The following is a 22178-nucleotide window of genomic DNA, read 5'->3' as shown; positions in this document are numbered from 1 at the left end:
GCACCATTCCTCTTTTGACAGAGGCCAACCACTTTGGAAGGCTTGTAAAGGGCCAAGAGCTCCTGCTTTGCAAGCAAAAGTTCCTGGATTTGCCTCCACCCCCGCTGCTCCCCAGAATTGCCGAATAAACGGGGAGAGCCAGCTGCAGCTAGTTACTGACAAACCGGGCCATATGGGCACGTGAACCTGATGTGACCGGCAGCAGGATGCCGGTGAGAGTAAAAGCAAGTCTCAGTAGCTCCGGATGAAGGTCCGCCCTGATGCACCTTCTTCCCTTTGGGACACCCAACTAGCAGCTGGGACTTGGTGAGGGAGCCAAGGTTCAGATGCATGGAGAACCTTTTCCAGCAGGTGAGCCAGATTCTGTTTCCCAGAACTGCTCAGGAGCCAAACTGAGTGTTGTTTTTAAAGCTCTTCTTGCTACGAGCTGATCTGTGTGAGAGAAGGTTCCCATGATTTTGCAATGGCACGAAAGTTGTGAAACTACCAAGTGACGGGGAAAGGGCAGGCCACGGGGGGAGGGGGGACGGGACCCTCCAAATTGGCTTCTTTCCAAGCAGGCAGTGGTGGGAAACCGCCCAGTGGCTTGGGAGGATTTTGCAAGGTGCAGAAGGAGGAAAGGAGAACTTGAAAATGAGAAAGAATCTGCCAGTTGTGTGGCTGAGGAGGGGTGGGTGGAGGAAGCCCAGCTCTAGCTGTTTTGGTGAGCAAGCAGGGTGAACTCTGGGAGGAAGCTTAGAAGAGAAAGGACTACTTTGGTGCTCAGTGCGAAGCAGCAATTTCCCTCTCTTCTCAAGAGTAAGATGTGATGCAAGTTGTGTGGCGACTTTGAAGCAGAACTAGGTAGCGCTCTTCTTACTATTTTTCTGGAAGGAATGGAGGGACCTGCGTGCCACTGGCACCTTTGCGTGGCTTCATCTCAGCCTCCAGCTGTGTTAGACCACCGCTCATATTGACTGCAGCTGGCATGGCCGCTGGCTGTGCTTTCTGGGCATGATGGGAGTTGTAGTTTGCCACATCTGCAGGGCCCCGGTGGGGAAGGGCGTCTTAATAGTTTGCCTGGAGCTCAGCTGCTGTCCTTTTTGTCTGCCTCCTTCCCTCGGCCTGGTTTGTGTCTCTGTGTGTGCCTGTCTCGCTGGGCCCAGTTTGGAGCCCAGATGCACAATTTTCTCAGTCTTTCAGCCGCTGCAGCAGCCCTGAGCGTCTGCAGACCCTGCAGCTCTGGCTGCCTTGCTCTGCTCTTCCCTGGAGAGCCGTGTCTCTCGGTCTCTCTCCATTTCCTTTCCTGTCTGAGGGGCTGGGCAGGGGAGCCAAGCTCTGGCAGATGCTTATCACTCCGTTCTCACCATGTGCGCCTGTCGGCTCTCAGTTTCTGGGACGGCAATTATCTGGGGTGGCGTTTAGCCCATAGGACAAAGCAGTGTTCTCATTTGCATATGCAAATAAGCATATGCTCTAAGTTCTCTCTGTGTGTCTGTCTTTCTATCTGTATACAAGGATGAAGGGAGGAAGGGGCAGTGGATTCCGGCAGGATGATTCAGATGGGGGCAGGAGGAGTTGTGCAAAATCCAGCTCGCCTGGGGGGTGGGTTCAGCTACAGTCCCCCCATACCTTTATTTTAGCAGTGCTCCCCAAGGACTGGGAGGCAGGTGGCCTCCCAGCGATTCAGGCCTCCAAATGATCGGTCTGGGGCTCCAGGCTTAGGGGGCTAGTCCTTAACACTGCCATCTGCCAGTCATTCTACTCTTCTTGCACCTTGAGGACTAGTTTCCAGTGAGGATTTTGAAAGCAAGCAGTAAACTTGGCCCAGCACCAAATTCTGGCATTTTCAGGTAACTGAAAGCCCATTGAGTTCTGCTAGACCATCCTTTCACAATGCAGTGTCTTCCAGAATGTTTGGATTCCTGCTCCCATCAGCCCATGTGGCCCATGTTTGGGGATTATGGGAGTTGTCGTCCAAGATATTTGGAGGCTTTCGTATCCAAAAAAGGCTGATGCAGAGGCTACCAAGCCTGCTGGACTGCTGTTTCTGTGTAAATGGTCCCTCTGTTTAGGATTATGAGGACTAGAACCCTATTTCATCTGGAAAAGGAGGAGTTTAGCAGTCAAGCTCTGGCTTTACAGGCCCAGGTTCAAATCATGGCAACTCCCGGTAATGTATTTTGAGTCCTGCAGAGAGGAAGGATAATTTAGCCCTGCTGACCAGTTATTGCCTTGCTCCTCAGAGGTTTGTCCAGACAACATGACCACGAAAACCCCATCAGGAGGAATATGAGTTCTTCATCTCCTCCTCGGCTACTTGTGAGAAGGTACCATGATTCTTTGGGTCTCCCCCAAGTCAGACTGGTTGAAAATTAGGACGAGCCACCAGAGGTAAGATGGCATTTGCGAAATGTACACCAGGCTGGTCCCCTGAAGTTGGCTGGCATGCTAAAGCCGGGGGCTTGCTGTCTTGGACAGGCAGTTAAGAGTTCCAGAAAGGAGGAAGCAAGTAACCTCTTCCACCCCACCTCCCAAAAGCACAGTTTTGTGCAGTCTTTGCATCTGCTTGTTTATATGCAGAGGTGCAGATCTTAAAATGTGCATTTAAACTGAAACTGGGGGGGCGGTTCAGCCTAATGGCAGAGCTCCAACCTGGGAAAGGTTTCAGCATTTCCCCGGTGGGTGGGGCCAAAGGCAACATGGGTGTGGTCAAGGACAGAGTGGGGAGGGCCAGAGTGTGGTCCTTACCAATGTTAGACCCATTCAGAAGTAAGGGGGCAAAGCTCCTTATGTCTACCCAGAAGGAAGGATGACTGGATGCCAGGAAACCCTTCCTGAAGGTTAGAACTCCAAGGGTGTGGAATGGGCTTCCCCGGGAGGTGACTGAGGCCCCCCCAATGAGGGTGTTCAAGAATAGGCTGGACCTGCACATGGTGGGCATGTCGTGAGCGGAGCCGGCTGGAGCCAGGGGTCAGGCTAGATGGCCTAGGATGCCCCTTCTGACTCGTTCTGTTTCTGTTTCAGTGTTAACATGGGATTCGGAGAGAAAGTCTAGTGGCTTCTAGATCGAGAGAGGTATTTCTGTCACTCTATACGACTCTGGTGAGGAGAGACTGCAGGAGCTGGGCCTCTTCAATCTTGGGAAGAGGAGACTCAGAGGGGACCTGTTGGCGACATGCAGGTGTGTGAGGGGGTGTCACACGGAGGTGGGTAGAGACCTGTTCTCCTCTGCAGAGGAAGGCAGGATGCGCTCCAACGGAGCAAAGCTCAGGGAACCAAGGTTCCATTTGGATGCCAGGAAGCACTTCCTGACAGTCAGGACCCCAAGGGTGTGGAATGGGCTTCCACGGGAGGTGGTTGAGGCCCCATTGGTGAGGGTGTTCAAGGATAGGCTGGACGTCCACATGTGGTCATGTCATGAGTGAAGCCAGCTGAAGCCTGGGGTCAGACTAGATGGCCCAGGAGACCCCTTCTGACTCACTCAGTTTTCTATGTTTCTAAATCACTTGGTTACTTCCTCCCCAGTCCCAAACTTCTCCTTTGCATAGAAAAAGCACTGATTTCCATCTGGCTTGGGAACTGTGCTCACTGGGGCATGCTGGGAAGCATAAGCCTTTTTTTTTCCCTGACACCCTCATTCCGTAAAGCAATTAGCAACTGTACGTGGCAAACACTAAGAATTGTTTTCTTCTTGAGATGGAAGGATTGCTTTTCTAAGATGATGCTTTCCAAGATAAAAGCGCCTCCCCAGATATATTTTTCTTCCAGAAACGTGTTATCTACATGTAAAAGTATGCACATTTGATTGATAGATTAATCAGGTAGAACTTAATTGATTAACCAGTGAATTTCTTTAAGATTGCTTTGTTCTTCACCTTGGTTTTAATTTTCATTTGGGTTGAAAATAGATGATAGGGACGTGCTTGAAGAATAAAAGTTGAATTTCTCTTACTCTGTGTCCTCTCCCACACATATCTTTGAGCAAGCCTCTTCTTGAAAAAGAATTTAAAAAGCCCTGTCTGAAGAGGACCCCAGTATTGTGATTTTCAATGTTTCTAGATCTCACACTGGCCCACAGAGAGCAATTACAAAGAGTGACTTTAAAGTGAAGTTAAAGTCTGCATGGAGAGCGGTGGCGGAACATCCAGAAAAATGACCTTGGTCTGATCTCAGCCAAGAAATTTGTTTCTCTTCACCTCTAGCTTTGGTTGGCCCATTTTTGCAAGAAACTTCGATGCATTCTTCTGAGATGAATGTCGCAAATGCCTTCTTTTGCTGAAACTTGATCTCGGAACGCCTCTTGCTGAGGAGGGGTGGACACTCGCTTGGACTGGGCATTTGCCATCAGCCTTTGCATTCCAAATCCTTGCATTGTGTGTCTCCCCGGCCCCCAGCCCAGCTTCTGCCCAATCCTAGTGGTGGGACACAGGTTTGCAGCTTTCCTACAGCGATGGTTTGGTGCCTCTGTTTTCTTTCGGAAGACCAGAAAAATGCCATTGCAGTTGATAAAGAAATAAATCGACTTCTGCAAGAGCAAAAAAAGCGGGATCGGCGGGAGCTGAAGCTGCTTTTGCTGGGTGAGTGTGTGGTTTCTTCTTCTTTTGATCCTTAAGCAGAAACAAGATTCCAACAAGGAATGGCATATGAGATGGGAGAAGCCAGAGGCAGGCTACCCGAGAGCTGGCATTGGATCAAGCAAACAAGGAATGCATTTTCCCCCCTTTTCCTGTCCCCACAACTCTGTGGAAAGCCATATTCCTTTTGAGGTCTGTCATGAAAGTTAACTAAGTTTTTAAACTAGATCTAAATCTAGAGCTCCTTAGCTGATTTATCAAATCAATGACCCAGGATGGAATTCTGCTTGGAAGATGTTGCAACATCTAAAAAGCAACCAACAGCAGAAGTTTGGGTGTACATTCACTGTGTCTGTGTGAATGCACACCCTGTTGGAACATGGTAGGCCAGTTGGAACTTCAGTGATTCATGTCTGATTTAACATTCACTCTCAGTGGGTTGTCTCTACCGAAATCGGAATCCAACTGAAACCGAATGTTGTCTGTAGCCATTTGCAAGTTTATCGATAGATCAGTTAAGACCCAGAATAAAGATTATGAAGGAATTCAGGATGTCCACCCTGAAGAAGAATGCGTGTGTTTTGTTTAGTAAGCTTAGCACTCCAATATGAGACACGGAAGGCAGGCAATGGGGAAGATTACTGATTCATCTTTATTTCTCTGAAATATTTTTTTTAATCTGATGCCTCAGCCAAAAAAGAGATGGGGAGGAAAGAGAAGAGCATTAAACCAGCCTTAACCAACCAGCATGGGAGTCATTTTCCCTCGCTTTAACTAAATATTTCACCTGATTCCGAGCGCAGTTTAAATGCTTTTAAAAACCTACTGATGGTCATTGTCACAGTGTGTATGTGTGTTTAAATTGTTATATAACGGAACTATTAAAATCTTAAAGCAGAACATTTTGGCTTAGTGACTCAGGGTCCTGTACCCACTGTAGCAATTCTGGAACACTGAGCACAGAATATTGGGCACCCTGTGGATCTCCCACAAACAAGTCAAAGTCTATTATTTTTGGGATCTGGCACTGCCATGTCTCCAAGAAACCTGGGAAGAAAAGATGGCTGGTTTACCGGGGACAGGGACACGGAGTATATATTTTCCCTCTGGAAAACAAGAATTGTTTTTACTGCATTCACTGCAGGCACCGGAGAAAGTGGGAAAAGCACCTTCATCAAACAGATGCGGATCATCCATGGGGTGGGCTACACGGAGGAGGACAGGAAAGGATTTGTCAAGATTGTGCATCAGAATATCTTCATGTCTATCCAGGCCATGATCCGGGCCATGGACAGCCTTCAGATCATGTATGCCCAGGCTGAGAATGGGGTGAGTCACTAGGTAGAAGAGCAGCCATGATGGGAATCACAGTGGAGGTCCATGTAGTCTAGCAACAGGTTTCCAAGAGGTTGTTTGTGGGCAGCCCTTGAACGGGACAGCACGGCCCAGAGGTAAGGATGCTGGAGAAGCTGGCAACGGATTCAGATCACCATGACTACAACCTGCAGTCTGTGCAATCGATTCCCAGTAGTGGAGAGATTTGGGTTTTCAAACTATCTTTTTACTTCTTGGGGGGATTCACTCAAATTCACACTAGCAAGAAGATGCACCAGCATAGTTGTGCCCTTGCACTGATGTGCAATCTTTTTATTTCTTAAATTTATAACCTGCCTTTTTTCCTTCCAAGGAACTCAATTCCTTTCCTCCCCCCTTATCTTTAGAGTCAAATGGCATGATATTTTCATACATACCAAAGCAAAGCACATTAGTCAATAAGTTGATGATGGAAGGAAAGATGGAATGGGCTGAATGAAATCTCTAGAACCCCTTTCAGAGGTACACTGCTCCTTAACATGGAGGTTCTCTGGAGCCATAGTGATAGATCAGCTCCTTGTGTAAACTTGAGATGGTGGTCACTTATGAATTGCTGAAAAGGGAAATGCATCCCCAAAAAGAGAGGATGGCAGTTTCATAAATGTGCATTTAGATGTGCAGAAACACTTATAGAAACAAAACTGAGTGAATCAGAAGGGTATCCTGGGCCATCTAGTCTGACCCCCAGCTCCAGCTGGCTCTGTTCATGACATGCCTACCATGTGCATGTCTAGCCTATCCTTGAACACCCACACCGATGGGGCCTCAAGCACCAGCCATGGAAGCCCATCCCACACCCTTGGGGTCCTAATCATCAGGAAGTACTTCTTGGCATCCAAATTGAACCCGGATCCCCTGAGCTTGGCTCCGTTGGAGCACATCCTGCCTTCCTCTGCAGGGGAGAACAGGTCTCTACCCACCTCCGTGTGACACCCCTCACATACCTGTATGTCACCCCCAGATTCCCTCTGAGTCTCCTCTTCTCCAGGCTGAAGAGACCCAGTTCCCTCGGTCTCGCCTCATACAGCATCCCCTGCAAACTGGCCACCAGCCTTGTGGCCCTTCGCTGCACTGACTCTAACCTGGCTATATCCTTCCTGTAATGAGTGGCCCAAAACTGAGCACAATACTCCAGTTGCAGGCGCACCAGAGTCGTGTAGAGTGGCAGGAATACCTCTCTCGATCTAGAAGCCACACTTCTGGCGATGCAACCAAGGGTGGCGTTCGCCCTCTTGACTGCAACGTCACATGTCCCCTAACCTGGACTTATGACACCCATTCCCATGCCCCAAGTGCAAAACCTTGCACTTGTCCATATTGAACGCCATCCTGTTGTCTCCTGCCCACTTGCATAGTCTGTCCAGATCCTTCTGGATATGGAGGACCTGCTCCTCCAGTTTTAGTGTTGTCTGCAAATTTTATCAGCAGACAGTTGGCTCCTTCTTCCATGTTGTTGATGAAAAGATTAAACAGCTTGTCACTGGCCGCCATCCTGATGATTCCCCACCAATGGTTACCCTCTGCTTTCGGTCAGTCAGCCATGCCCTAATCCATCGGACAGTGCTTTGGTGTATCCCAAAATTCCTCAGTTTCTCCACCAGGATATGATGGGGCACTTAGTCAAAGGCCTTGCTGAAATCCAGGGAAACCACATCCACTGCATCCCCTCCATCCAGCCACCTCAAAATCTTGTCGTAGAATTTGCAAGGTTTGTCTGGCAGGACCTGTTTTTGTGGAAGCCGTGTTGTGTGGCTGTCAGCCTCCCTTCCCTGTCTAGCATCACTAGATCGCTCTCTATTATGAGCCTTTGCATTGTTTTTCCTACAATGGACATAAGGCGAACAGGTCTGCAATTCCCCATGTCCCTTCTACTACCCTTTTTGGAAATTGGGACCACTGACGCCACCCTCCGGTCTTCTGGAACTTCACCTGTTCTCCACGAGGCCTCAAAAATGGAGGCCAGTGAGCGTGAGAGAACCCCTGCCAACTCCGTAAGTACTCTCGGGTGTAACCCATCAGGGCCTGGTGCCTTTGTAATGTCCAGTGCCCTGAGGAGCCCCTCGACTTCAAGGGGTGTGAGTCTAATTTGTGCCCCTAAGTCCCCAGCCCCATCTAATCTCCCATACGGATCTCCCCCATCCTGCTTTGGGGAGAAAAGAGGCAAAATAGCCATTTAGCATCAGTGTCTGTTCCCTCACATCAGTCACTGGATCCCCTTCCTCCTTATTAAGCAGTTCCACTGCTTGTCTCCTCTTCCTCTTGCTATTTACAAGTTTATAGAAGTCCTTGTAATTAAATAGAAATGCAAGGAAAAACTGTGGCTAGGGGACATTGTTTTCTTTGTGTGCCTGCACTCCAGCTGCTAACTGGAGTAGGGGAATGGTTCTCGACCTGCAAACTGGGCTTGGAGTGGGCCGGCCTTTGGTAGAGGCAGTCCTCTGTAAGAGAGGGCATGGGGCCACTCGAGGTCTGAGGACAACGGCCAATCATACATGGGCACTGGGTGGTTGCATGTTTGCAATTCGCCACTTGCGTGAACAGCCTTGGGAATTCTTTTGCTCACTTCTAGCAAAATGCCTCACTGCTCCTGGGAGTGGATTCATACAAGGTGACTGTGATGGAGACAAGCCATGCCAGGATGATCAAAAGCCTGTGGAAGGACTCCAGGATCCGGACCTGCTACCGGAGGCGGCGTGAATATCATTTGTTGGATTCAGCTGCTTAGTTAGTACCTGCTTTCCTTCTGCGCTACTTCTCTTTCCTTGTTTCCTCTGGTAATAGCTTGCCTTTCCCCAAAGGAGCCTGAGGCCATGATATGACACAGTCCTCCTTTTCCGCCTGGTTTCCTCACAACAACCCAGCAAGGTAGAGCAGGCTGGGAATCAACACCTGGAATTAGTGAATCCACTCCTACTGAACACTTGAGCTTGGATTATTGTCTTGTTTCAGCTCGGTCTGTTACTGGACCAACGTCACCCAGTTAGCATCCTGGCAGACTAGGGAGTAAAACTAGTTCAACTCTCTAACCACTGTGCCACACCACTTAAGGAGGATTGGATGTGCCTGCATCCAGCTCATGTCCATTTTCTTCTGTAGGACTGTACCATTCCAGTTCCCCTTTCACCTGCCATCTTAGAGAAAAGTTTTGCCAAAAGTATTTCTAGTCAATGTATTTAAACTAGGAGTGGGCCGAAACAAGTTTCGTTGCAATTGTTTTAGTCCAGTAAGTGGTACATAAAGTGGGGAAGGAAAGCAAAATGTTGGGGTTCCTTTCTCTCTCTCTGCCTTCTGCCCTTCCATTCACCCAAGAAGCTGGCACTGGTGACCCAAAATGCTTGGAGGAAGAAAAAATCCCCACCTGTACCATGAATAACACAGTAGGCATTTCCTCACTGCAATGCCATTTGGCTCCTTCTTCCTTTGCAAAAGTAGCCAATGTGCCTCTTCTTTTGCCATCCAAGAAGAACAGGTTGTACCAAGACAGGTGGCCTCACCTAACCCTTCACTTTAGACGTGCTGTGTTCTGAAAACGTGTGTTTTCAGGGACTGTTTTGATCTGTCCACACTGCCGAGACCTGCAATGCGACGTTCAAACAGAGAAGAACAGGGACCAGCAGGAAGCCCAGTTCCAATCGGAGGTTTAATCCTAGGGGTTTCGATCACTCAGTTTTGCATAGCAATGTGCAGAAATGAGGCTTTGCAAGCATCCGCTCATTTTCCTCTTCACAAAGGCCTCCCCTGGTTGCTTATTTCTCTCCCTGGTGAACAGATGACCCTCTTTTTCTGTCTTTGGAGAGAGGCCTTGTTAAAATGTTGTTAAGGTAATTTGCTAGCACAGAAAAGCTTCTCTACACGAGGGGCTTATTCTGGTCCTTTACTAAGACTCCTGCCTCTGGAAAAACAAGTTCTTTATGAGAGGCTTGTTTTCCTCTGGGGTTTGTATGTCCCTGACGTTTTCTATGGCCTATTAACCGAACACGAGGTAACACCGTGTTTCAGCTACAGCATGGCAGATCTGCAGCTTTTAAGGTTTTTATGCTGGGTGTTCGGGTTCGAAGTGAAAAACTGCCCCCCCCCCGCTCAAAAATAAGCAGTAGAAAGCCCCCGCAAGCTTCTCTGAGAGAGGGATTCCACATGCACAATATCTCAGGCAGAGAAGACCTGCATCTCACCCTGAGATGTATCTCTGCTGTACGTGCACCACTGTAGCTGCTGATGTTCGGCCTTGAAATCTGTTTTCCTCCAGTATATCTTTGATCCTAAGAACTCCTGCTGCTCTGGCTTGGGGTGGGGAGGAAATCTAGCAGTGTGTCCATGGGGAGAGGGCACCCCCAACTGGGCGGAACTGGGATCCTCAGGTGGGATGCCTTTCATACTCCTGGAACACCGGAGAAAGGGTTTTTCTAGCGGAACTGGCACCGTGCAGCAGCAGGACCCCTTGGGTCAATTGTCCAAACTTGTTCATTTTGGAGGGGGGATAACCAGTTTTTGGACAGTGGTGTTCTCCCAGGGTGTCTTCACCCTCTTAAAACAGGGCAGGTTGTTCCAAGGAAGATTGCTTTGGTGCAGGTTCCATGCAGGAAGGTGAGCAAGCTGTTTTGTTGTTTGTTGAGTTACAAAGTCATGCCACCCATCGTGACCCCACGGACAACATTCCTCCAGGACTTCCTGTCCTCCACCATCCCCCAGAGTCCACCCAAGCCCACACCCACCTCCCCAGTGGCTAATATAGTTTTAAGATTAGGTTTTATTTATTGTAATATCTTGATGCTGTTGTCGTTGCTAGTTGCGAAGTTGTGTCCGACCCATCGCGACCCCATGGACAACACTCCTCCAGGCCTTCCTGTCCTCCACCATCCCCCAGAGTCCACTTAAGATCACACCCACTGCTCCAGGGACCCCATCCAGCCACCTCATCCTCTGCCGTCCCCTCCTTCTTTTTCCTTCCATTGTTCCCAGCATCAGGGTCTTCTCCAGGGAGTCCTTCCTTCTCATTAGGGGACCAAAGGATTTGAGCTTCATCTTCAGGATCTGGCCTTCTAAAGAGTAGTCAGGGTTGATCTCCTCCAGGACTGACCGGTTTGATCGCCTTGTGGTCCAAGGGACTCGCAGGAGTCTCCTCCAGCACCACAATTCAAGGGCCTCAATTCTTCTCTGCTCAGCTTTCCTTATGGTCCAGCTTTCACAGCCATACATTGCAAGCTGGTGGGGGAATATAAAAAGGCTCTCATCGTCTTCTGCCCGGCTTTTCAGGAGAGCGCTGGGACTTTTCTGCTAGCGCCCACAGGAGAGTAATCCCTGCTCTTTGCAGGTTAGTAACTCAGAATTGGTGCCTATGTCCTGCCTTTTTCCTCCTGCCTCCCTCTCCCTTTTCCTTTTATGTGGTGTCTTTTAGATTCCAAACTTAAGTGCCAGGACTGCCTTATTATTAATTTTTGTAAGCTGCTTTGGAAGCCTTTTTGGTTTTTACTCTGCTCTTCATTAACTACACAAAAATAACTAAATAAATAACAATTACCTGGATGCAGCAGACAGAAGTTGGAGCATGAAGCAATTCATGGATATGAGTGCTCCAATTTCATCGAATGATCAGTGCGGGGTGAATTCTAAGTGTGTGGAGGGAACACGGTGAATGAAGGAACCTCTTTGGTGACTTTGATCCCTCTGTCTTTCAGTTTCCTGTCCAATCTGGACCGCATTACAGCTGATGGGTACATTCCAAGTTCTCAGGACATCTTAAGAACCCGTGTGCCAACAACCGGCATTAATGAGTATTGTTTTTCTGTGCAAAAGGTAACTTTAAGGTGAGCTGAGCTAGAAAAGGATTGGTCTGATCATTGCTAGATGGGCCTGAAGCTGGGCAAATGATTCATAACCAGGTGATAATACACAACGATCACAATTCTATAGGAATCAAACCAACATCAGCAGACCAGTGAAGTCAACTCATGCGCCATAGCTCTGTGTTAAATTGATTGGCTAATGCATGTGAAACGTGTGCAGACCGGGTTGGAATCGCACAGCTTTCTGCTCCCCGGACTTCCTGCCCATGTTCTATCATAGCTGGGAAGCAAGCCAAGCTGAAATCAAGCCCGCAAATGTTTGGGATTCTTCATGCAAAGTATGCCAAGGACATGCAAAACATGAAACCTGCTTCTGTGGAAGAACTCCACAAACTGAGCTGGATTGAGGGCAGAAAGGGAGAGAAAGCCCTTTTGGGGCCAGGCTGAGAAAACCCAATCGATCCCCACCCCCAGACCAGTTTCCTGACACATTCCCAGTTGGAATCAGGAAGCTGAGGTCCTGCTCTTCTGGACCTGGCATATCCTGAAGGACGAAGACAAGAACCCTTTGAAATCAATACCTGGCTCCCAGTCATTATGTCCCTAAATCCAGTTTCTTTCTCAATCAATCAATGTTGCTTCTGGCTGGTTTCATTCAAACCCAGCCGTGGGAGTCACGGCGGTAGCATTTTCAGTGCTGGGCTCATTTCTGGCAGAGCAGGGAGATCCAAAACCTCGGAGCGCTTCTCCCAGTCTCTGCACAGAATATGGCTGGACTTGATGGATTATTGGTCTGACCCAAACTAAATAGCTTCTGTTCCTAGGATTGTTGATGTTGGTGGGCAGAAGTCGGAGCGCCGGAAATGGATCCACTGTTTCGAAAATGTGATTGCCTTGATTTATTTGGCATCTCTCAGTGAATATGACCAGTTCCTGGAGGAAAACAGCAGTGAAGTGAGAGGTGTATTTTTTCTTGTTTGTATGCTTGCTGAAATGGAATTTTGAACACTTCCAGCAAACTGATGGACTTTACACTGGGCAACTTTTGGCCCTGAATCTATTAATAAAAGTACAGATCAGTTTTGCCCAGCCCAGCGCCCGCCAGGCATGTACTACAACTCCCATCACCCCCTGTTTCGCCACACTGGCTGGGGATGGTGGGATATGCTGTCCAGTGCCTCTGAATGGTGATCTGGGTGAAGAAGGCCAGTGAAGATTGTATGCACAGAGAAGGAGCATAGAAAAAAAACTATATTTTCACTTGTCTGATGTTTGCGAATCTGTGACCAGTGCAAGGGAGTCAAAAATGCTGTCGGTGTTTTCATTCACATTGCTCCATGGCCCAGCCTCTCAGGTTGTTTTCTGCACTTCCTCATTGTAAGGGTTAGGGTCCTCCATTCTGTCCTCCATGTTTTACTTTGAGAAGTGGGGAACAAGGGGGTTATGTGCTGCTGGAGAGAGAGAGAGAGAGAGAGAGAGAGAGAGAAACTTTATTTCAGCCAAACCAGTTCTCTTCGATACATACATAGATTAAAAAAGTAAATACACAAAATATTATGTATATTAAAACTTCACTCAGGTTAACAAATGCTTCAGCTCAATCTTCATCACATTAAATTGGTGACAATTCCAGACTTTGCCCTTGTGTGTGACTAGGTAGAGCCACAATCCCCCGGGATCTGTCTTCAGACACCCATCCTCCTGGAGAGAGGATTGTACTATGAAAACATACACACTCCTCAGCCACTGCCTAGGCAATAAAAGTGCAGGAAATCCAAGCCCAACCCATGATTTCTCAGAAACTTTCTTCGTCATCAGCTTTCTTTTCGCAAGAAATTTGTTTTCTATCAGATTGAATGAAAACAGCCCCTGATGAATTGAGGCAGCTTCTGAGCAAGCTTCATTTATTCATTGCCTTTTTTTACTGCCCAATAGCCGAAACCTTCTGGGGAGTTCACAACATTTAAAACAAAATACAGTCTAATTTAGTCTAGGGCTGCTCCCAATATTCCTTGCAGAGGAACCAGAGCTATGTAGTAAAAAGGCCCTTTGGCACACAGCATTTCCATCTGAAAGGCTGAAGGAGCAGGTAGCTAGAAGGACCTTTGGAGAGGTAGTGGAAGTCTCTCTCAATGCACCAATGCACCAGGTAGCTTCTTCGGTTGCTTCTCGAATCTATCCTTTAAGCCACAGGCTTAAAGTCCACAAGGACTCGGATCTTACTTTGCTTTAAGGAGAAAGACTGTGTAGTACAGAGGGTATTTTGCATGCTTAAAAGGCCCAGATTCATTCCTGGTGTTTGTGCGTAGGAATGGGAAAGAACAAGCAACAGGGGCTATACTTCAAAGGAGCTGTCTGTGGTGCCCAGACTATATGGGGAATAAATGCAGCAGTACATCGAGCTCCTGAAGTGGATAAACTTCCCCCAGAGACTGGATTGCATAAAGCTATGTCTTACACTCCTGCTTGAACCTTTCCCTTACATGAGGATCATGAGGACTAGAATCTTACATTATTTTTAGGAGAAGGAATATAGCACCATCTTCTTGGCATGGCAAAGTTTCCTGGTTCAGTGATAGGAGAAGGTCTTCCCAGGTGATCTCAACTGGTAATTTGAAACTGGGCTTTTTTTTGTCTAGAAGCATTTGTTTATTTATTATTTAAAACTTTTATATGCTGTCCCTTATGCATGCCATTTAATTGCTTGTAAGGACGGCTTACAATCAGTTAAAATCAAATACATTAAAACAATCTATAACAATAAATAAATAACATAAAACCAATAAAAATAAATTAAGTAGAAAACAAGTGTTACGTTAAAATACTAATTGCGCAGTGGTTTAAACTGCTGTGCTGCTGGGCTGGTTGATCGAAAGGTTGCCGGTTCGAATCTGCACAACGGGGCGAGTCCCCGTTGCTCCGTCCCAGCTCCTGCCCACCTTGCAGTTCGAAAGCCTACAAATGCAGGTAGATAAAAAGGTGCCACTTCAGTGGGCAGGTAGCAGCGTTCCCTGCACCTCGGTGTTCAGTCATGCGGCCACACGACCACAGAGACCGTCTGCAGACAAACGCTGGCTCCCTTGGGCAGGAAACGGAGGTGAGCACCGCCCCCTGGAGTCAGGCATGCCTGGACTTAATGTCAAGGGGAAACCTTTATCTTTACCTTTACCTTTTAAAATGGTTTTGACCTGGCGCTGAAAAGAGAATAAGCTCAGCACCAGGGGAGCCTCTCTGGGGAAGCACATTCCATTTCGCACCAAGGAGGCTTGGAAATAAATGCTCTGCGCATGTAGAGCACAATCTGCTGTATGTTTAGAAGAAAAAAAGGCACGCAACTCAACATGCCTTGCAAACTTGCTTGAACCCATGTGTTAACTGGGACTCTTTTGGCGTGAACTATCATGAGCCTTATCTGCCTCCTGCTCAGCAGCTTTCATTCCCAAGAGCTGATGTGTTTGCAACGGGATATGATGCTTTTTGTGTTGTGCCTTAGAATCGGATGCAGGAGAGTCTGGACCTCTTCAGAACCATCCTGGAGCTTCCGTGGTTTTGGAACACCTCCATTATCCTCTTCCTGAACAAAGTGGACATTCTGGAGGAGAAGATCATGACCTCTGACCTGGCATCTTACTTCCCAGAGTTTCCAGGTAACGGAAACCTTCTCACTCCATGTGGAAGGAGTGCATGGGGGGGTGCAGCATCTGAGGTTCCCTTGACCATCTTTGGTGGGGAGCCCCAAAAGTGTTTCCCACAGGGTGCTCAGGGGCACCCAGAATTTCTAAACAATATTCATTTTTCCTGCTGTGTTTTCAAGACAGACAGGGCTGCATTCATTGGTCCAATGGTGCACTCATCCCATGGTTCTCTTCAGTCTTCCCATCCTTGGGGGTCATTTATTTATCCATCAGTAGCACACCTCTCCTCCTTGCAAGGAACTTAAGATGGTGTAATTTTCCTCCACCTCTCCATTTTATCTGCACAAATGTGTGAGGTAGGTCAGGCTTAGAATCAGTGGCTGACCCAGGTTCACCCTTCACATCTGAGTTGGGCTCAAGCAGACTTTCTAACTGTCTCCCAAATGCCAGTTGAACCGGAACCCAAACTTGTCTTGTTTTCAACTGGTGCAGTCCAGGATAGGAAACTTCATTCTTAATCATAAACTCAGGTGGGGAGCAAGAGCAAAATATTAATCAAACTGCAGCTTCTGAGAAACCAGAGGAAGTTACAGATAGCTTCAGGGGAATGCCAGGGTTTGCAGAAATTAAATAAGCAATTGTTAGAAAATGAAAACAGTTGGCTACTTCGGTGGACTGTTCAGCTAAAACTCTCCAGAGTTAGGTGTAAAATATTGGCTCGGGGTTGTTCGTTGTTGATAAGCACGTGATAAGCACAGGAAATTGTTTTGGGAGGTTTTAGTTATGTGCCACAGGGAAGGTTTTGGTTCTCCCCTGTACTCCCCCACACCTCTGTTTCAGTTGAATGCAGGGGAAAAGGAGAGTTTGCTCTTGGTACTGTCAGATCATCAGGAACCAGAGATCTGTTGCTGATCTGCAGTAATACGTACTTTCAGAAATCCACCACACCCATCCTTTGCCTGTTGCCAGTTGCAAGTGCAGAATAAGTATGGCGGGGAGAAAAGTTGGCAGAATAAAGTTTATTTTGCATCTTGCAAAATAAAAGCTGGTTCTGCCCACGTCCTGGTTTTCTTGCAGAATTCAGCTTGCTCAGTTTCAGCTTTTCTTTTCCAGAATTTGTTGAGCAAGCCTTGTGTGGCCTTGCCATGATGCTAAACATACACAGTCTTGCTCTCAAAATGGTGCATTGTTTCTTGACTCTTATTTATTTATTTATTTATTTATTTATCTACTTATTTAATTAACATAAACAAAATAGAATATGAGACAGAGCAAGCTAAAACGAACAAAGTGAACAGAGTTGCCAAGGGAATTCTATACATAGACAAGCTATACATTCCTCCCTTCAAATCTATTTTCCTGTCTTTCAACTCTCTATGATAGTTTAACAAAAAAGAAAGCATTAACCTATACAATAGATCTTTTAATCCTCTTCAAATCCTCTAATGCTATTTTTCTTTTCTAAGCTCCCCTCAGATCCCATTAGTCATGCTGAGCATAATAAAATTTCCATTTATCATTAAATTCTTCTAAAAATCCTCTGTTTGCATAGTTAACTTTTCCACCACAGTATATTCTGCTAGGTCTATTTCTCTGTTCTTCCATGATTGGGGGCTTCAATGATCCCCATTTAGAACAATTGTGACTCTTGCTGCTGTGGTCATATACTTGAATTACTCTGATGTATTCTTTGAAAGACCGTCCAGCACTATATTCAAAGGCATATTCTCGAGACTCATGGGAAACTTAATTTTTAAAATGTTCTGCATTTCCGCATGTATCAGTTTCCAAAACGTTTTTGTTATTTCACAAGTCCACCATGTATGATAGAAACTCCCACCCATTCTGTTACATTTGCAGTAATTCTTATCTATTTTTTCAGTATCTTTTGGAGTAATGTACCACTGATGAAACATCTTATACCAATTTTCTCTTAATGCTCGACTGGCAGTGAATTTAATATCTTTCTCCCAAACATCTTCCCACTGACATGGTGGTATTTCTTCACCAAGATTCTGTTTCCAAATTGTCATGTGTTTCTTATCTTGATGACTTTCAGTATCATAATGTAATAACAGTTTGTAGAGTCTTCTCAGTAGGTGATTATTCTGCTGTGTAATCAGCTTTTCAAAATCTGTCACATTTCTTAAGGTACGTTCTCCTCGTTGTTTTTCCCCTTTCAATCTTGAAATCAATTCATGATAAACAAGCCAATGTATGTTTCCCCCTTCATCTTTCAGTTGTTGCCAAGATTTAACACATCCTAACTGATCAATAGCATCTCGATAACTTATAAGATCAATATTTCTCCTTAAATGTTTTCTGTGTGCTTCAACTGGGGACAGCAGAAGGGAGATTGGAGGACTATTTTTTTCTCATGACATATCCAATTTTTATTAAACTTTCTCTTAATGCATGGTTGTTCTTTGGGATCAGAGTCTTTTTAAAGAACTCCTTAAATACATGTTCCATCTTCACAATCGTCTATTTCTAAGATCATATGCTTGTCACTGGCATTTATAATCAGTCTTCAATACAGACCAGACATGTCGCATAATAGAACAATTCCAAATAAGGTATGTCAAGGCCTCTCTCCCCTTCGCATACTGAAGGATTTCAATCTGATCTCAGTTTATTGGCATTCCAGATAAAATTGTTTAATTCCCTCTGCCAGCCTTCAAAGACTTCCTGGTACCACAGTTAGCATCATCTGGACAAGACATCTCCTTTTAGTTACTCCATTCAATTTTTAATTGAAATTCTTCCCAACCAAGATGCTTTTCATTTAGTCTGTTTTGTAACTGTGCTTGGACAGCATCCAAATTGTTTTGGTAGGATTTCTAAAGGTCTGCAGAAAGAAAGGGTTGAGTTGTACCTGAAGGGAAATGTGCTCTAAATTTGAACAGGTGAATATCACTGGGAGCCACCAATGCAAAGCAGCATGTTGGTGTTCTGAGAAAAACATTTTGAGTGAATTCAGCAGGATGTTAGCTTTCTTGGCTTTGACTGCCACCTAAGAACCTGGTCTTGGTATTACCCTCAATGTTGAGCCATTTCTGTGTGGGGGAAACAGAATTTTGCCCCCCTGCTTTAGCCTAAACACCCTCCAACCTTTGCTCAGCCACCCAGCACCTGTCAATTCAAGGGAACATCAGAAATTTGACTCCATATATATAGATGGTCTTGCCATCTGAATATTCTGGGATCCCAGCAGGACTACTCCATGAAAAAGTTAGGGAAAAATTGGGAGATGGTGTGCATCCAGTTGTGTTAGTTTGTACATGCACACAGAGGGACATACATCTCCCAACTTTTAGGAGTTCTGTAGTTCTGTTTGTTTATAATATATATAGCTTGCCTTGTTTCCTTCCAACGAACTCAAGGCAGCTTACATAAATCTCCTCCTCTCAATTCCATCCTCACAACAACCCTGTGAGGTAGGCTAGGCTGAGAGTCTGTGACTGGCGCAAAGTCTCCAAGTTGGCCCCATGACTGAGAAGGAACTAGAACCCAGATCCCCTGAGTCCCAGTCCTGCACTGTGAGAAGTTCTCTGTTACCTCGTGTCTGCTTCTTGGTGGAAATTATTTCTGGTTAGGTTAGCCTTGTACTGGCAGAACAATGGCTCTGATGCAGCCCACACTGTCTCTGGAAGGACAGGAGATGGGCATCTCCCCCAGCAACCTGGCCAACCAGCCAAAAAGCTGGATTTTGGAAGGATGGAGGTTGGCGGAGCTTGGAGATGGCAAGCAGGCTGACCTCTCCCTTTCTAGGAATGATCCTGCCCACGCATTCCCAGGGGCTGCAGAGGCTTGCTTGCTAGTTGTGAAGTTGCGTCCGACCATTGCAACCCCATGGACAACACTCCTCCAGGCCTTGCTGTCCTCGTACACCAGCAATCGGTCCCTGTACCCCTGCAGCGTCCCCAGAAGTCCCTGGCAGTACGAGGCGCTCCCTGGGGTCTGCTGGGTCCCTCACGAAGGGCCCTGTCGCTTCTCTCCCTCCAGGCCCCAAGCAGGACGCCCACGCAGCCAAGGGCTTCATCCTGGAAATGTACACGGACATCTTTGCACAGCTCGTGGCCCCGAGCGACAGCGCTGTGGGGAGCCCTTCCAAGGAGGCCTACCGGCCCCGGACCCTTTACCCCCACTACACGTGTGCCACGGACACGCAGAACATCTGCACGGTCTTTGAAGACATCAAGGACGCGGTCCTGGCACGCTACCTGGACGAGTTCAACCTAGTCTGAGAGAGAGAGAGAGAGAGAGAGAGAGAGAGCCACCTCAAAGGGTGTGGGAAAGGAGCATCGAGGTAACCTTGGCAACCCCATATAAAGAAAATCTTTATACAATGTTTTGTAGATGGTATTTATTGCCAAATAGATTAGCAAAAATGTTTCCCAGTATGTCAAATGGATGTTGGAAACGTAAACATGAACCTGGCACTTTTGATCCTACGTGGTAGACTTGTGATAAGGCAAAAAAAATACTGGGCTAAAATACATAAATGGCTTGAGGAAATGTTACAAAAACCTTTAATATTGAGACCTGAAGTTTTTCTATTAGGCGTTGTGTCTGATGATGTCGACAAACAAGCAACGTATTTGATCCTACCTGTGATTACTGTGGCAAGGATTGCACTTGCCCAACGTTGGAGGAGTGAAGAACGAACCACTGATGAACTGATTTTAAAAAAGATCTTGGATTGCACTGAAATGGACAGGCTGGCTTTGCCTCTGAAGGAGGAAGAGGAGACATATTTCTATCAAACTTGGAACTCTTTTTACTATTGGCTAGAGAAACGGGAACATGCACAGATTTGAATATGGCTATGGATTGTTATAAAAAAAATATATATATATATGGGGGGGCTGACCCAGTATGTCTGATGTCTTTGACGATTGATGATTTTCATTTTTATTTTTAATTTGCAGAACATAATAATAATAAAACTTATTTTAAAGAGAGAGAGAGAGAGAGAGAGAGAGAGAGAGAGATAGAGCGCCACGCAAGGAGCCTGAATGCCCTGGCAGAGGAATCGGGTGCCTCTTCCGAGCTGCGGTGCTGGCGTCTCCTCTCACCCCGTTCCCCCTCGGCTTTCTCCCCAGCTCCAGAGGAGCTTCCACCAAGAGGCTCCACCCCCAGACTTTGCCCCGGACGGGAAGGCTCCCCTCCAGCCCACAGCACCCCGGGACGGGGCCTTGTCCTCCGGCACGTTGGCCTCGCCGTGGTGGCTCTGCCCATTTCGTGACTGGCGAGCAGCCTCTGTGGCAAAGCGGGACGGCCTCGGGTCGCCGGCTGCACTTTCTGCAGCTTTTATGCTGGTGCTGCAGAATGAGAGAGATCTGGCATTCCATCCCGTGCATCGCCTTACACGATGGCCTGACGCAAGCCCCTTTGGAAAAATACAAAGATAAATAAGAGCACACGTCAAGTGTTCCTGTGGGGCAGGCGGGCAGGGAGAGGGGATTGCCCTAATGGAGCCTTACCCCAGGGATCCCCCCCCCCCACGAATTCCTGAGCTGTGGGCTCGCTGAGCCGGGAATCAGACCTTTCAGAACCAAAGACAAGCCCTGGGGCAGGATCGCTCTTGGTGCCCCATCCAGCCCAGCGCCCAGTCCCAGCACGGACCGCCAGATGCCCATGGGAAGCCCACAGGCAACGCCCCCAGCTTGCTCCGACAGACAGCCACCTTTTCCCACTCTCTGGCCAGAACCTGGCATCCCGCAAATGAGCCCGTGATTCCCTGTCCTGCACTTCGGGAGGGCCAAGAGGCCTGTTCCACTGCCCCCCACCCCTCAGCTTCATGGGTGGCCTCTTTGAAGGCCAGACTGGGGAAAGTCTCCTGGGAGAGGGTCCTGGAAGGGGGGGAGTTGAGGAGGGGTGGATGGCACTCAAGAGGGAGGTTTTGGAGGCGCAAGCCTTGACGATACCTCTGGTCAGTAAGGTGGGGAGGCGGAGGAGAGGCCGCCATGGATGTGAAAGGAGGTGGTTAGAGGGATTAGACGAAAGAGGAACCTCCGTAGGAAATGAGTACTGGGGGAAATAGACAAAAGGGTACACCGGGAGGAGGAGGCCCATTGCAGAAGGATTCTTCCCAAGGCTAAGGCTGATTACATAGCCAGAAGTGTGGCGTCTAGATTGAGAGTGGTATTACTACCACTCTATACAACTCTGGTGCGCCTGCAACTGGAGTATTGTGCTCAGTTCTGGGCCCCTCATTACAGGAAGGATATAGCCAGGTTGGAGTCAGTGCAGCGAAGGGCCACAAGGTTTGCAGCCGGTTGCAGGGGATGCCGTATGAGGCGAGACTGAGGGACCTGGGCCTCTTCAGCCTGGAGAAGGGGAGACTCAGGGGGGATCTGTTGGTGACATACAGGTACGTGAGGGGGTGTCCCACGGAGGTGGGCAGAGACTTGTTCTCCCCTGCAGAGGAAGGCAGGATGCACTCCAATGGAGCCAAACTCAAGGAACCAAGGACCCATTTGGATGCCAGGTAGTACTTCCTGATGGTGACGATCCCTAGGGCATGGAATGGGCTTCCCCGGGAGGTGGTTGAGGCCCCATTGGTGAGGGTGTTCAAGGATAGGCTGGACATACACATGGTGGGCATGTTGTGAACAGAGCCGGCTGGAGCTGGGGGTCAGACTAGATGGCCCGGGAGGCCCCTTCTGACGCCTTTGGTTTCTATGTTTCTAGTCTATGTTTTGGGTCTGGTGTTATGGGAAAGGAAGAAAGAGACCTCGCCCTCCTTCTCCACCCCATGTGTATTTCCATTCCCTCTATCATGTCCTCTCCTAATCGACTAGCAGGCCTGGCTGTTGTGCCCCTTC

At 47.6% G+C, this 22178-nt stretch overlaps 1 protein-coding gene across 2 annotated transcripts; it reads left to right on the top strand.

Moving 5' to 3' along the window:
- The first annotated feature begins 678 nt into the window (after nucleotides 1–678).
- GNA15 (G protein subunit alpha 15) lies at nucleotides 679–20041 on the top strand. Of its 2 annotated transcripts, XR_006416918.1 has the most exons (11): nucleotides 679–843; nucleotides 2226–2373; nucleotides 3007–3163; nucleotides 4185–4559; nucleotides 5701–5885; nucleotides 8500–8654; nucleotides 11606–11734; nucleotides 12538–12667; nucleotides 15207–15360; nucleotides 19354–19657; nucleotides 19912–19964. XR_006416918.1 is itself a non-coding variant. In XM_044453406.1 (10 exons), the coding sequence occupies exons 4-10, from the start codon at nucleotides 4433–4435 to the stop codon at nucleotides 19593–19595; spliced, it is 1122 nt and encodes a 373-aa protein (XP_044309341.1). In that variant the 5' UTR covers nucleotides 679–843; nucleotides 2226–2373; nucleotides 3007–3163; nucleotides 4185–4432; the 3' UTR covers nucleotides 19596–20041. The 2 variants fall into 2 exon arrangements, 1 of the variants encoding a protein (XP_044309341.1); XM_044453406.1 differs by having other exon boundaries at nucleotides 19354–20041.
- The last annotated feature ends 2137 nt before the right edge of the window (nucleotides 20042–22178 follow it).

The sequence above is a fragment of the Varanus komodoensis genome, unplaced genomic scaffold (assembly GCF_004798865.1).
Source record: "Varanus komodoensis strain SLA01 unplaced genomic scaffold, ASM479886v1 scaffold79, whole genome shotgun sequence".
NCBI classification, from domain to species: Eukaryota; Metazoa; Chordata; class Lepidosauria; order Squamata; family Varanidae; genus Varanus; species Varanus komodoensis.
The sequence above is the reverse complement of the archived record's forward strand: the minus strand, read 5'-3'. Positions and strand labels throughout refer to the sequence as shown.